This window comes from Falco biarmicus, chromosome 2 (genome assembly GCF_023638135.1).
Source record: "Falco biarmicus isolate bFalBia1 chromosome 2, bFalBia1.pri, whole genome shotgun sequence".
In the NCBI taxonomy this organism is placed as follows: Eukaryota; Metazoa; Chordata; class Aves; order Falconiformes; family Falconidae; genus Falco; species Falco biarmicus.
The window spans coordinates 1337754-1353856 of NC_079289.1; the positions used below are offsets into that span (position 1 = coordinate 1337754).

General features: G+C 47.1%; 1 protein-coding gene across 2 annotated transcripts in view; it reads right to left on the bottom strand.

The window, feature by feature from the left end:
- Positions 1-2635: 2635 nt before the first annotated feature.
- The window catches only part of PPME1 (protein phosphatase methylesterase 1), a 32203-nt gene continuing 18735 nt past the window's right edge, over positions 2636-16103 (bottom strand). For both annotated transcript variants that reach the window (XM_056328483.1, XM_056328485.1), the window contains 11 exons: positions 15661-15718; positions 15042-15093; positions 13089-13243; positions 12498-12588; positions 11291-11356; positions 10372-10504; positions 9445-9574; positions 8748-8792; positions 7695-7759; positions 6583-6650; positions 2636-5271 (listed from right to left, as the gene is read on the bottom strand). In XM_056328483.1, the coding sequence (XP_056184458.1) occupies positions 5253-5271; positions 6583-6650; positions 7695-7759; positions 8748-8792; positions 9445-9574; positions 10372-10504; positions 11291-11356; positions 12498-12588; positions 13089-13243; positions 15042-15093; positions 15661-15718 (882 nt within the window). In that variant the 3' untranslated portion in view covers positions 2636-5252. The remainder of the gene's footprint in view (positions 5272-6582; positions 6651-7694; positions 7760-8747; positions 8793-9444; positions 9575-10371; positions 10505-11290; positions 11357-12497; positions 12589-13088; positions 13244-15041; positions 15094-15660; positions 15719-16103) is intronic.

The window sequence follows — 16103 nt, forward strand, 5'->3', positions numbered from 1 at the left end:
CAGCCCAGCGCAGGTTACCCAGCAGCCGGAGCACCCCGGTTTATGACTTTCAGGTGTTTCTGCACAGGTGGGCACCGCTGGTTACGGCAGGGAGGGGGGGGGAAAAGCAAAAGCTGTGGCTGAAGCACCCCCCTACCCCTCCTCCCCCCAGCCGAGCACAGGGATGGGGGAATATTTCGGATGACAAGAGGCTTCTGTGAGTCACCAGCAAAACCCAGGACTTGGGTCTGGCCCCAGGAACGTTCAGGACGCCCCCCCCTCCTCCAGGGGGGCCCCAGGGACCCCAGGGGAAGGTAAAGGAGGAGCTCCTGCACCAGGCTTTGCACAAATGCTTTATTGGTGGGCGAGAGAAACAGACACCGAATGAGACACGAGGAGGATGAGGCTGACACGGGACACAGAGCGCGTGCTCCGGAGAACCAACAGACACACATTTTCCTTTTGGGAACAGCAGCACGTGGTAAGAGGTCACCGCACCGGACTGGGACTGGAAACCAGCAAAGCACCCAACAGCAGAGCTGGGAGCAAACCCCCAGGCACTGCATCCCGCAGGTCTCCGATGCTTACGGACAAGGTGCTGAGGGCACGGCGGTACCGGATGGATCGGGGCAGCCCATACAGCCCAGGGAAGCAGGTTTGGGGAACACAAACAGCGGTTTCAGGTTGGGAGCAGAACGCCAGGCTCAGAGACGGGTGTTAGGAAGCACCCAGGCCGAGTTTTCTTGGAAATGGCAACCCATCAACTACTTTTTTGACCTTACCTGAAGATCTAGGTCTAGCCTTTCGGGAGTGTCAAGCACCAGTTCAAAGCAGTGAAGGGCTGATGGCCAGACACCTCCCAACATCTCTTTTCCCAGTCCCTTCCCCACCCAGGATAAAAGACGGAGGCGGGGAGAACCACCCGAGCTGGATTTGAGGAGGTAGAGGATATCAGCACGAAGCTGTTTGCTCTCTCCTACCCAGTGCCCCCCTGCTCACCGAAGAGCCTGCTGAACGCGGCAGCACACTGGTAAAGTTCTCGGTGTCCTGGGATGGTCTCACCGAAGCGAACGAGAAGCCGGGGAGCGGCTTTGCCCTCCGGCCATCGCTCAGCCAGCCCTGAGCGAGGAGGCTCCCTCTGAACCGCCCCAGCATGGCGTTACTGGGCTGCTGGTGTCATCACCCATGGGATCCATCACACCACCACTCCCTCTGCGAGCTCCCCGACCGTGAGCTCGGTTCAGAAGTCACTCTGTCATCAGGCAGGAGCAATTTCACCACCACCAGAGCAGATTTGGGGGTGTGGGGGGGGGGGGGGGTGGGGGGGGGGGTGGGTGGGAATTTGTGCTGCCAAGCAATGCAGCGCTCTGCCTTTCAAATCAGGAAGGGGTGGAAAGCAGGGCTGGAATGGGCTTTCCCGGGCTGACCAGCTGCTTCCCTCTCCAAAAGGGGGGGAAACAAAAAAGAAAAAACCAAACCCTATAGCTGCATCATCTCTGAAAACCCACTATCATGGCCTGAGGGAAGAAACGCAGCTGGACAGCCCCAGGTCTTCTGTATCACTGCGGGGATTTTTAACTCTTCACTATTTTTTTCTTTTTTAGAGGGTGTCTCAGCTGCACAGAAAGAGACCTCCAGTCACAATAAGCATCAGTGTTTTTAATTGGCTTCGGTATCATCTCCCACCCACTTCACATCTGGGCCAGGGCAGACCGAAGACACAAAAAGACAAGGCTCGAACGAAAAGCGAGCTCAGTCCAGCCACACTGACGGGCTGCGTCTGCGGGCAGCAATCGCCCCGGCCACCAACAGTGTTTCCAAAACACCAGCACAGAGGAACTGTGCGGGCTCAAACACGCGCAGCCGAGCTCTGCATTTGCAAGAGCTGTGTTCGAACCAAACTGACTCGCTTCGGCAATACAGGGAATACCTTTGTTCCAACACTCTCGGTGCTCCTGTCATCTACAGGTCACCGATGGGTTTGCCTGGTGCGTGTAATCTGGCAGCTGGCAAAACCCTCCCTGGGGCTGATTTGAAAAACTTAAGCGAATCCTGCAACACACCGGCCTCCCAAACTGCATCTTCTGCTTCCTGCCAAGCCTTAGGATTTTCCGTTGTGAAAGTTTCCACCGATCCTCAATCCAACAACTGGAACAAAAGCAAGAGAGATTTCTAAATAATCCAAAGCGCCAGCATAAAGCCAGCATCCTTTCAATTTAGACAGCCTCCCCCTGTTTATCTGCTTTTACAGAGACAGGACAATGCTGCAGGCTGTGGAAAAACGCAGTGAAAAGTTGGGAGTTACGGGGGGATTTTCTAGACGCCCCCGTTTTTCATGAGTCAAAGAGAACATTTCTTCTCTCCACAGTTACTATTACCATGGTCTGTGCTACCCTTCACCGAAATACCATTTATATCTGCCAGCAGCTCCCTGAAAAGGGAGAAGAAACTGCAACAGGAGCATGAATATTTGTCCTACAAAAGCACAGCCTCAAAAATGTACCCGGCTTGACAGAGACAGAAGGAATTCCCCCTCCACTCACCCACCCGCGGCTGCTCCGTCCGCCTTTTTTGAAGCCAGCACCACACGAGGCCCTCAACAGCCACCTACGCGGTGCAGATCAGGACCGAGAGCTTGGCACGCAGCAATGCCACATTAAAATGGCTATTGAAATATTTATTTTTTCACTCACTTCTCAAACGTTAACAAAATATAATGCTGGGGGAGCCCACAGGATTCAGAAGCAGTCATTCATTTTCCACTGGTGCTTCTACAGAACACAAAACTGATTGGCTTTGCACGGAGGGTTTTGTTTGTTTTTTGTTGTTTGGTTGGTTTTTAAAGATTTCACAAACTGTAAAAGCAAATGAAAGGGATAACATGAGGGACACACATGAGGAGTTACCGCAACGAATCACTCGGAGCCAGATCCTCCAAGTTACTTCAGCACGGAGGAAGGTGACTTTACCGAGATCATTCATGAGTACGACAACAGGCACATGCTTAACGAACCCGTGAAGCGAGACCCTGGACATACATACTGTACTATTTAATCTCTAACAATCTGAACACAGGAATCACCTGGAAAGGACTGAGAATCTCGCCAATCTTCAGGATACAGTCTGGGGAAAGTGCTATTTTGCATCTCAACTACTGAAGATCCATTTAACCCATCAGCAACGAAACCAGCGGTGAACATGACATCGAGGTCACAGTAAAGTAACGCAATAATGAACGTGGCAACTTACAGAGGGAAACGCCGGGAGCCAGCAATTGCTCTTTTAACACCCAAATGCCGATGGCCTAAGTACCAGGAGAGAGCACAGCTCCCTGGAACGCGGCTTTCTTGTCTCTAATTCAGGCATTTCCCACCCTGATGGGACAGGGAAGGGCCACAGAGCAAGGCCGTGACTGCTGCGTCCAGGGCTCGCACGCGAAGGCGTCAGGGGAGACGAGTGGCTGCGTCGGGGTAAAGGCCAAAGTCAAACCGGGCTTTGCCGGCTCTTCACACCGTCTCCCTTGGCCTCACCTGCAACTCTCACGTGCCCAGAATTCACGACAGCTCATCACAGGACGTACGCGCAGAGGCACACGACAGCACTCTGCCTCAGCCAAACGGCGCTGACCACCGCTTTCATCGCACGGCATCGAGGGGTTACGGACACAAGGCAAACCCCCCTGATGATTTCAGACATCCACCAGCAAAATATTGAGGAAAACTGCTCCAGAACGTGTCTGCTCTTAGGCTCAACAGTAATTCTTAGGTGAAAGCAACCTGACAAACTGTGGATAATTTAACCCTGAAGAGAAACTGTGTAACTACTGCATTTACATGGAAATCTGGAAGGCAGGCAGTGAAACGATCTAGGAAACAACAGGGAAAACAAGGTCTTTCCTCCAGTACCGGGGGAGCATAACACAGCGGCAGCTGCCCACATCTCTGCATCGACATCAGCAGAACTGACTCCAAGCTCTCCAGGGTTTTATCTACTGCACGTTTTGCATTTTTTCATCCCGAAGGCGCTGATCTCTGTTCAGTTGCACGTGGCAGCTACAAGAAGGGAAGCATAAACACATTCCGGGGACAGAGAATGGCCAAAACAGGCAAACCGCCTGCTGAGCGCGTTGTTACTGCTGGTCTCGGGTTGTAGAGGAATGAAGCTGCATTAATTAGCATTGATAATATACAGCTGTGGGCTGGCTTCAGGGGCGGGGGTCGGCTGAAGTAGCTGTGGCTGGTTCCGTTAAGTGGTTAAATAGCTCTAAGGAGGGCAGCTAAAGAAAAGAGTAGCCAATGAAGAGAGATCTGGAGGAGAGAGCGCGCCCTGGATGAGGAGAGACAAGGAGAAGGCAGCAGAGGTGAGAAGCAGAGGGACTGGCCAGAAGAGCATGAAGGAACAGCTTGAAAAGTAGATGGACCTTTGAGACCTTGTGGGGGATTGGTGGCCATGCCGGGGCAAGGCGTGCTAACTACTTAGTGAAGTTAACTTGGTAGGTGATGGTAAAAGACCTTGTTGCAGCTGGCTAGTTTTGAGAGTGCTGCGACATCAGGTCTTCCCCACAAACGTCGGCCCGAAGTCCCCTGCCTGTTATGTGTCTGCAGTAGATGGAGTTATCCAGGCTGGTTTCTAAGAAAGCCGCAAGATGCAGAAACAGAGCTCATGGTCTCCCCTTGCCTTTTTGCTTTACAGTCCCATCCAACTCTGCCCAGGAAAATAGCATCTAGGCTCTTCCCACAGCTTAACCCACAAGGCTGGCATCGGTGAGACGAAACCTGAGCTCCCAAGGAAGCCAATTCCTCATCTGCTTCAGGGGAAAGAAACGTGCATATAAAAAACAAACCTAAGGGGCACTTCAAAGACGATTAGACGATTCCACAGAGAAATCCTGAAGCCTTTGGCTATGCTGCAATGCCCTCGGTGGATCTGGGCCGCCAATGGCCCTTTTGCAGTTGGGTCCAAGAGAGCCTGAGAATTGATGCAGATTGGTATGACTGACTACTTGGGATTTCAGGAGGTCTTTCCTTGTGGCAGCAGAGAGGAGCCCACTTCCAGGGCCCTGAAGAGCTTTTCATGGTCTTCAGTACAAGCTGCTTCCCAGCAAGGAAGTCCCTAAGCATTTACACATTCTGGAGAACTAGTTCTAGGGGATGAATCTCACACCAACTTCTCACTGCTGCTGAACTGGAGAGATGAAAGGTTATGGATACATCACAGTGGCCTCTGGTGCAGTTTATTTACAACAGAACTTAGTGCTGGAGAACACCAGGGTATTAACAAGCAGGAAACACACTAGGAGGGAAAAAGAAGAGTGGAAGAAAGGTCACACATTAAAATCGAGGTATTCTCCGCAGGTATTTGACTCTGCAACACCCTAAATTGAATCGGTTACCCAAGATCAAACAAGACCAAAAGGAGTCTATCATGCAGGTTACAATTAGCATTGCCACATTCAACAATCACTTGTGAGCTCTACAAATAGCGAGAAGCACAAAAGCTTAACGTGTTGTCATCTCTATGGCTTAAGGACACAATAAGGCCAGCAAGCCACCTCGCTTTCTCCAAGCCTCTTGTTTTAAAGCTGCTTTTGCTACAACGGTAATAGCAGGAGCAACAGGCTAGCTCCTTCAGGACTCACAGAGGCAGCACAGGTTGCCAGATGCCTGGGGGAGATTCAACACTGCGGTGCAGTACAGTCCTTTGGGCTTCTCCCTCTCTCACTGTTTACACACCAACCTACACTATATCCTTTCACTGGATGAAAAATATGCAAGTCCACAGTCCTGCATTTCATCCCCAAGGGCATAGGATAAAGGGGGAAAACAGAAAGAGATCATCCAGCAACACCTCCTTAGCATTACCAGTCCTAAAGCATCACACATTCTGGGGCTTCTAGCTCTTGTTGAAGAATTCTCAGCTAAAAGCAGAAGGACTTTTCCAGACTGCTTGACTAACATGCTTATTTTACCATTTGCCTGAAAGATGATGCTCAACCAGAATTTAAATTCAAGAGGGCTAAGCATCAGTTTAGTTATTAGCTTTACGGTACTATAACGAAGGCTTTGGGAGTTTTTCCAGTCAGCCTCGTGAGTCACAACCTCCCCCCACCACTGCGTGGCTGATCGCAGCGACCAGGCTCCTACAGTTCACTACGATGTGAAAACACATGAGGCAAGCATGGAAAGTCTGCGAAGCAAAGCACGCACCTTCCCCTGTCTAATCTCACCAGTATTTCTTGGTGCGGTGCAAGTTGTTTCCAAAAACACAGGGCCTTGATTACTTAAAATATTCTTTAAACTAAGCACTGCAAAACTTGTAATTCTGCCTTCTGGCCAGGTATAAAGGATCGGCTGGGGAGGATCTGCTTTGCTCCTCCCCTCCAAGGAAGGAGGTTTCACTGACGCAAATTAATATGTGAGAAGTTTAGAGAGAAGAAAAACACCAAATACATTACTGGCTGTGATTCAAAGCTGTTTGTTTACACGTGGTTTTTAGCATTATGCTAAAACTCCACCCTCCCGCACCGAGAGCCAAACACGCAGGCAGTTCAGAGCAAAAGCTCTGCTCAAGGTCTGCCCAGCTTTAGCACCCGCAGAGCCTTACCACTGGAATCCACCGATGGGCTCTGTAAACCTGTGACGGATCAGGAACGTCGCAACAGCTTCAGCAACCTGAAGGAAGGGGGGAGGAAAAAAAATCATCTGCTCAGGGACATAAAGATAACAAGAAATCCAGTCAGTTTTCAAAGACTGCAGCACTGCCAACAACAGTTCACATCCTCAGGATGCTCTTGCTGAATCAAGTTTGCTCCTTTAAAACTAAGAGCTCCATTATGACATGCTTTTATATTAAAAAATTAAAAAAAAAAAGGAACTACATGCCTCCACCATTACTCCAACACTGATCTCACATTCAAGAACTGACCAAACTTTTTCTCCACCTCTTTCAGTAATTCTTAAAAAAATGCCTAAGTTTAGCAGGGGAAGAAAGGTCTGGCAAAATCATGATGCAAGGTATCTCTATAAAGAATCAATCAAGACAGTAATAATACAGCTTAGAATGTATATTAAAAAGGATAACAATGGAAGAACTGATCAGGTGTCAATAAAAATCCCTATTTCAGGTTGGTCAAGTGAAGCACAGAAAGGCCGAGTTTTACACTGACAGTGGTCAGTGTAGGACAAGTTTTAAAACCAGACACGTTTCCAGCCACAGGCTCCACTGGCTGCACCACATTCCTGCTTCTATCTAGACACGAAGTTCAGCAGTACCCAGAAGCAGCAACTGCTTTGTCAGCCTGTACACCATTTCAGTAACATTTGGTTTGTATTTGGAAAATGTGAGCCACCCGACTCAGCTAAACACAGACCAACCCCAAAAGCTGCAGCTTAGTACAAGGGAGACTGGAGAACTTCAGGAGGAAAATCAGGGAGGATCAATCCACAATCCACATTGTAAGAATTTGGTTTATCACCACTAGCCTGAAAGGTAAATCTGTAACCTAGCCAAGCCCTGTGTCATGTAACATCTTAGCCCAGGCTTTCCAACCAGCTTAAAACTCCAAACTGTTTTACGAATAGCCAGCTAGTTAAGATATCGTGCCAAAAAATGCCCCTAAAGTCTAATCTCTGCTTCACAGTAAGGAACTGACCCCTTTTGCATTTAAGCCATTAAACCCATGACTTATCTAGCTTCAACCCCACAGTGGGGCTCACCTTGTCTGGAGCATCTTCATGGACTGCATGGCCACACTGTGGGAGGACCTGCATCTGAAACTTCCCTGCAACCAAGAGAATCATCACTGGAGCTGCTTTTTAAGTGATCCGGATTCCTAACAGCAACGGTTTTAGGCAAACAGTTTTTGGGTACACAGGAAACATCAGACATGACTACACCCTAAAAAGCGCTGTGGATTTATGAACTCTTCTAAAAAAGGACCTCACATTCTTTACGAACAAACCTCACCAAATCTCACTATATGCATTATATGGACGAGGGACCAGGGAAGGCACAGAATTCTAGGGCAAACCGTACAATACACGCAGCAGTTTCCAAAGAAAGCAAGAACCAGCTGCTTAATTCATCTGCCCCAGGTGTAACTAGAGCAGGCTCCCAGGAGTTAAAACAAAGCTAAACTTCTTAAGAGCTTCTTGACACAGGTGAGGCTACCTTTCAGAGTCAGAAGCGTAATCAGATCTGCCTTAATGTAATGTTTATCCTGCTACCCAATACTACTTTCCAGTACTGGTTGCTCTGGAGACCAATGAAGCTGGGATGGGGGCAAAAAAAGGCCACAAACCAAATGCCAAAACATTAATGCAGATGCTGAATCTTGGTCCGATGTCTGCCAGAAACATGGGGAGACCAGAGAGTTTTGGATGGTCCCAATTGTTCTAGCTAGGAACATCAGGAACGTCGTTAGAAAGGGAAAAAACAGATTAGAAAGAAGCCCTCACAATCATTCTGATCCAAGAGAAGCACGGCAGCTCCATGGCTGGAAACACTGAACACCAGACTGAAGAAAAACCATGGCAACAGCCCTTAATGACTTCTAATTCAACCTTTCCCTTCTTTTCCACCATTGCTACAACCACAGACAGTTACAGAACACTCTGGGACGGACTCATTCTTTCATGCATTTGTTTCAATATAGACTGCACCTGGTAAGAGGCCATCCCAGCTGTCCCTCGTTTACGTACCCATAGCAACAAGCTCTCATCCAAAAAGAGCATTACAGTAAGGATAGAGTAACAATATTAAATATTTACCTTGCATCTGTCCAATTGTTAGATCTTTATCCAGCCTGTCAACACCTACAATCAAACAAACAGATGTACTGAAGAAAAGCCAGAGAGAGCCTGCCTAAGGTATTCTGAAAGGGACATTTGGCTTGAAAAACACAAAAGAGATATCTGACACCCACCGTAAGGACAAGAGTAAAGTGACAGGAAAGGATCCCATCCAAAAATGCAAGAACACATCCCTCCCCACAACTTGAAAGGATATTTATCTTTGTCACACATTGTACTCCCTATTAAAGGACAAAGAGGGGCTACAGCTGGCTGTAGCACATCAATAATCTGACTTTCAGCTGAAAAGTTCAAATCATGCCCATATCTGTAGGAAAATGTCATAGTAGCGGGGCTGAAGGGCAGCTTGGATCTGTCCTGTTTGCCCTTCTTCCACATCACAGAACAGAAACACCCGTCCAACAGCAGCAATACATAGTATCATTACGTGCTGTTTTGGTATTAGAGGCTCTGAACTAATTCTAGATCGGCACGGATCAAATGGACCATTTAATGGTATTTCAAGATACACAGAAGAGCCAGGGTGGAAGAGACAGGTCTGCTGTTCTCGGACAAAGACATTAGCCAAACGCTGACCCTATTCTCCAAAATACAAGTGGGACACCACAGAAGTCAACAGCCACTGAACCGAGACAGGACTGGAAGAGACACATACCGGCTAAAAGCAAAAGCTTTGGAGTTGGACAGCTTAGGAAGAGGTTAGACAAACCCCTGAACCAGCCATCCCAGTACTTTTCTGTTTTCGCCAGTTCAATTCGCCACGTGTATAAGAGCTCCTTCTTTGTCTGCAGGGAGGAGACAGAGCTCTGCATTAGCGATCAGTAAAACAGCTGGAATAAAAGCTGAACTCAGAGTGTCACTTGGAAGTCTGTACTTCCATTTTAAAAAAAGAAATATATCTACATATATGTAAAAAAATACTGGCTCCCTCTGGTGGATCACACACTTTCAGGGGACAACTATCCTTGCTCGAAATTTCTCTCCAAATCACAGCCAAAGTACACGAGCAGGGAACAAGAAAGTCAGTGGGGCTATACCTATAGATCAAGAGAAGGCTGCAGCATTCAGGGCACTCAACTTGCTATTTTTTCCTGGCACAAATAGCTCACAAATTGTATGTTCCAACTCTGCTCTCACTTAGGTGACACAGAGATACGAGGGATAAGCTGGCTACAACGATGTTCCTCGAGGAAGATGTTCCTCGAGGAATTTACATTCCTCTGTGGTTGCAATTGCCTGTAAGACCTCCTGAATGCTACTGTGCCTTGGAAACAAACAAAAATACCACAAGGACTCAGAAAAGAGCATTCCTCCCTCAGGCCAGAAGCCCCATTTCAGCCCATACGCATTAAATTTGTGAGCATCTCAGGAAAGAAAACCAAACACATGCTTTCAGGTAACAGTCTAAGATAGAATCAGTGGCATGAGATGAAGAACCACAACAACAGTCACAATATAAAGTTTTTGGTCCCTGGAGTTGCTGCCTTTTATATTAGAGCGATTCGGATAACTACTGGCAGCTACTCTTGCAGGGAAGCATTGTGCAAATACAAGCTGAAAGCACAAGTAAGAAAGTCCCTACCTCTGTGTCATCTTCTTTCTTCCTTTTGTTAACAGAGCCTCCCCCTTCCTCATCCTCTTCCTCCTCCTCCTCTTCTTCAATAATACCCTCCACTATGGCTTTAGGACATTCAGGACTAGCAGCCCCTTCACACCTGTGAAAAAAAAACCAGCAACTGATTCCCTGCCAAAAACAAACAAAAAAACCCCCAACAAACAGGCTTTAAATGAAAGCGTTTAGCAATTTTTCAGATACTGGCTGAAAAAAATACCCTTCAGTTTAAAAGCAGCTGTGGATAAAAGACACGGTCGTGACTAACCGTGGGACCGAGTGCCAGCGCAGTACTTGTATCCCAGCGCAAATACAAATGCAAACAGCTACTTAAGGGAGGCAAAAGCGGTCGAACAATCAATAACAGCTTTTCTTAACCAAGTACGAGACATTTGTAAAGGCTCCGGGTACTTCGTGGCTTAGAGCGGCACAAGCGGGTTACTCTGATCCTACCAAACCCACCTCAGATCACTCCCGAAATGCAACCGATAATTAATTTCTGAAAGGAAGCGAAAGATACCGTCCCCAGGCAACCAACCCAATCCAGGGCAAAATTTCGGAAGAGGTATCAGACTAATACTCATTTCATCATGCGTGCAGAAAGGCAGACAAACCAAGGAACATACCACCAGCAGTAGTTAAGCTTTTTAAAACACGGCTCTTGGCAGATTTTGCCCCAGGGAAATTTTTCCCCGGCTTTCTCCAAGTCCCCTAAGTACGATTCAGTACTGCTGCCGATATCAACAGGGATCAAATGATAACAAATTCATGTTTTCTAGAAGTATTTTGCTTTCAAGTGCATTTATGCTCTGTAGTAACAGCATTGTAAAACAGACAAGATGATTTTAAGAGCTTTAAAAAAAAAAAACAACAACCAAAAACCACCTACTGTTTGACTTGACCGACCATAGAAACTCTGGCAGATTCAAGATTTCTTATTTGTCCACTTTTTACACTGCAGGGGGGGAAAAAAAAAAAAAAAGAAAGAATCAGAAGGAGAGCAGAAATATTTACTGAACAGATTCAGGAACTAGCAGGCACAGAAAGAGGAGTAAAAACTCTTTACAGCTCACAATTTCCCCCAACCACTCCAACCCTCCTGTTCTCAGGAGGCGTTCCGAGCGGCTCGCACCACACGCCGACTTGCTTGAACCCCCCGTTGTCGCTGTAACTGTGAATTTAAAAGACACGTGGGAGAAGTGCTGGTGGGGAAACAGTGAAATAGGGTTATAGCCATTTTGTTGCAGGGGACAGGGAGAGGTCAGAAACGACCTGGGTATTTGGCAACAGAACTGGGCTTTCTGGGGTCCCGTCTACAGACTTAACCACGAGGCCTCTCCCTTTCAAATGCAGCTGTCAAATGTGCACGTCGTTCTAGAAGTAGGTCCTGTTTCTTACACGTGAATCTTACACAGAGTCACAGCGTGGCCGGGGTGGGAAGAGACCCCTGGAGCCCACCCAGCCCACCCCCCTGCTGAAGCAGCTCTCCCAGAGCAGGTTGCACAGAGCCGCGTCCAGGCGGGTTTGAATGTCTCCAGAGCAGGAGACCCCACAGCCTCTCTGGGCAGCCTGTCCCGGTGTCCCGTCACCCTCAGGGGAACGATGTTCTTCCTGACATTCAGATGGAAGTTCCCGTCTTGCACTTTGTGCCCGTTGCCCCTTGTCCTGTCGCTGGGCACCGCTGAAAAGAGCCTGGCCCCGTCCTCGTGGCACCCACCCTTGAGATATTTGTGGGCACTGATGAGGTCCCCTCTCAGTCTTCTTGTCTCCAGGTTATGGAGAAGAGGGATGGATGTCTCAAGCCTCTTCAGTAATAACTAGAACACTTACAAGGAAGCTGCAATTCATACCACGAAGCTTTCCATTAGTTGAAACTCTCAGAGGATCCTTCTCCAGCTGCCTCGCCAACTCCCCCAAGAAATTAAATTACCTTTGAGACCTATGTCTCCCTGTCCAATCAGCCAAGGAATTGGTGACAATAGCTGGGGAAGCGAGTGCGAATGGAGAAACCACACAAAATACATAAACTTTCTCTCCTTGGGGAGTCAAGCTACAAAGACAGGTGATTTTGGTGACCCTGTAAGGCCATGCATTACCTCCACTCAATGGCATTCTCAAGTGACTTGAACGTTTTGGGACGACTCCTTAAGAAGTTCTGCATGCTGTTCAACGCATCCATGGCTGTACCTAAAATCAAGTATTTTAACTTTATGGCATCCGATCAAATTATTGCCACATCCCTCCATACAGAACTGGCTACCAGGGAACACCCTCAGAGAGAGCTGGAGCTCACTGGGGATTTAACGCTCTTAAGGAAAATATAGTTTGGTACTCCTAAGCCCACAGTCACACCTGCTCCCACATTAAACAATTATTACTATTTGAACAGGTAGGAAATTCAGATAGTAAGAGAAGCACCATGAATTATATAAAAAGCCACCCACCTCCCTGCTAACAAGAAAGTATTGCAAAGAAATTATCAGGGAAGTGGCAAACAGAGAGCCCATCTGGGAAAAGCAAAAGGAGGAGTCACACCAGAATGACTTTTGTGTAGGCAGCATCTGTCAGGAGGAAGGAATTGGCAATGACTTAAAAACCAGGCAAAACTTTCTGTGTTCCGGGATCTGGGATAAAAGACAGAGATCAACATGGAAGACAGAAGCCTATCCAAGGGGGCACGCACTTACCTTCCACAACATCGATCATGCACAGACCCAATAAACTTGGCACCAAATTTGCGACCGCCGTGTGCACTGCAATGGCCCCCCCCATGCTGTGCCCAATCAGCATGATAGGGGGAGGAAGGTCCCCGTACAGAGCTTCAACCACGTTTCCAACGTCTCTGCCAAATCCAGACAAAAGCATGGTCAGCATCTCTACCCTGATACATTTCCGAAGCAGATTTGTACAATGGGAGCAGAAAGTCCAGATCCAAGACAGATGTCTAGCTCCAAATCCTGCCTGTATGCTTTTTTAATCCACAGGAATTGAGACAAGTTTATTCTCTTATCACTGTTTCATCTAGGTACCAATACAGGAAATCATGCAACCCAATATTTTGCTGAACAAGCACGTAATTTCCCATTTTACTAACAGAAAGTGCTCATCTAAAAGAAAACCCTGGAGAGCATTTTTTACAGACAGTAGCTGGAGGGAATTTTAAATAAAAGGTGAGAATAAGCTGTCAAATCCTCTTACGTGGAAGCACACACTAAGAAATTCACTGTTCTAAAAGGAGAAACCATTTGCAATTAAAGACAGAAAGTAACTGAGCCCTATTGACCGAGGCAAAGCTGAACACCACCGAGTGCAAGCAGGAAGATCCAGATCGTGAGCACAGATACTACGAGGCAAGGGGCAATTTCCCCATCCTTTCCATAAGGCACCTACTTTAAACTGCCACTGTCACCGCAGGGCGTGAAAGCTGGCTCGTATGATCCACCAACCCCAAACCCACAGCAGAGCTAATGACTGGAATCTACTGAAGAGCACTGTGGTTTAAGACACTCGGATTGACTTTCCTGACTAAAACCATTCAGAGGAACCAGAGACCTGAGCAATGCTGCAACTAGAAAATGGAAAACAAGTAAAACCAAAAAAACAACAACAACAAAAAGTTGACCAGCTTATTTGCTCTATCAGAGAAAACTGCTTGAGGATTTGGTAAAGAAAGAAAGAAAAAAAGAAAACCAGCTATAAGTAAAGAAAACCAGCTATAACTCAAGGCTCCCATTTAAAGGCTATTCAGGGATAACTTTCAAGCTCATTGCTAAGAGGAGAAAGGTTTAAAACCAAAAAGAACTTGTTTTCCCCCCACAGCAGCGCTGCTCCAGATCTAAAAAATTCTAATAATTTCATACAGCATCTCCTCAGGACAACACCACATCAGGATCTGACAAGCCATAAGCAGCAGCAATGAGGTACACAATGGAAGTCAGAATACATTTCACACATGGCCTCCCCACAACAAACCAAGGGGATTTGTTCATACTAAGGTTACAAAATCCGTCATGATTTAACCGGTCACAGCAAAGAGTCTCTTTGTACTACATGTGGACATAAAGTAATGTGCTTAGCCGTGGGTATTTGTTTTCCTTACAGCTTTGTCAAGGGGCGGGGGGGGGGGGGGGATTTGCATCCCAAAGCAGGTTGTGACAGATGAAAAAGCAACTGCCTCCACCCTGGAAGCCTCAGCCAGTGACCCAGCTCTGGGGATGCCGCCACTCCAAGGTGGACTCGCTCGAGGAAAAACCAAACTGGTGCTCTCAAGCTCAAATGCCCAAGGAAAGCGTTCCCCTTCTCCTGGGAAATCTCGGTCTAGCCAGCGTTATAGCATGTCGCAGGTTTAAGGTGTTCACTGCAATGAAGCCACTGATCTTTAAAGTGAATTTAAGAACCGAGGGCACCGAGGAAACGACTCCAGCTTGGCCCCTGGCTCAGCTAGAGGAGATGTAATTTCAAATAAACTTCAAACTGTCCCAAAACAGCAGGAAAAGAAGGGATAACTACCAGAACCATGTGAAATGAAACAATCTTCCAGCTCCCTTGTGTGTCCTCAAGTAGTTTACTGTTCAATCAAGGAAAGAAAATAAAGGTTTGTGAAAACAGAAATACTGAAGAGACAGCATAGACTTCCTTACTTTGACATAGTCTCTGCTGACAGATCTTCAGGATTCCTAACTTTTGTTTCTCCTGAAAGAACAAAAAAACTTAAGTTCACGTAAGCTCAAAACCTTCAGACCCCTCTCAGGGCTCAGAGCAGCCACTGCACAAAGCTTTTTGGCACAGTTATTAAGAGTGAGCCAACTGCAGTTAACATGAATAATTAAGAAACCCAGAATTAATAGGAACAGTCGGTACTTTATCGCGTTATAGCTTACGGGTAGGAAATGCTCCCCATAACTGTTCCGTATTTGCAATGCATCTTAAAACTAAAGAACAGACCTTATTTCTAATGGTAAAGACTGCCCATAGGTTATGAAAACATGAAGGGGGAGGTGGGGTGGGGTGCCAATACATAGGAAGGAGCAAGTCCAGCACTGCCTCTCACAAAGGTGCAGAACGTCTCAGCTTCTGGCACGTGAGGAAAGGTGGCTGTGGAGCTCTAGAAGCCACTTTTCCCTCCCTGCTTTTGAAGAAAAATTGGGACGCCTTAAGGATGCTTTCTTAGTCATCCTGGGAGGGGTTCATTACATCTTCTTTAAAAGACAAGAGTGCGTAGCATGGTTATGTGATTTTAAATTTACTTATTTTACTTACCATGGCCTCGGAGATCTAAAGCCACAATCCTACACTGAATCCTGTTAATGATCGCAGACTGCAAGAAGAGACAAAGATAACATAATTTGCAAAGTGCCACACCTCACCTTCAAAAGGATTAGCAACATTAAGCACTCCCTGAAACAACAGCAAAGGCTCGGATGGTGCAACAAAACCCCTCTACTGTCAACAACGCAGCAGAATATGGATTGCACGCAGTGTCGCAGAAAGCAAGCAAGAAGGTTCTATATAAACTACCCTTAACTAACCACAGCTCCACCCTTTCTACCATTGTTAACGCTGTCTCTGAGGACATTTATTTCACTGTGCATAAGACATTACGTGTGTTTCCTTGGATAATAAATTCAAGCTCTCTAACACCTCTGAAAATTGAAATGCAGCACTGGGATTACAGACACCAAAGCGATGCCCCCCTTCCCCAA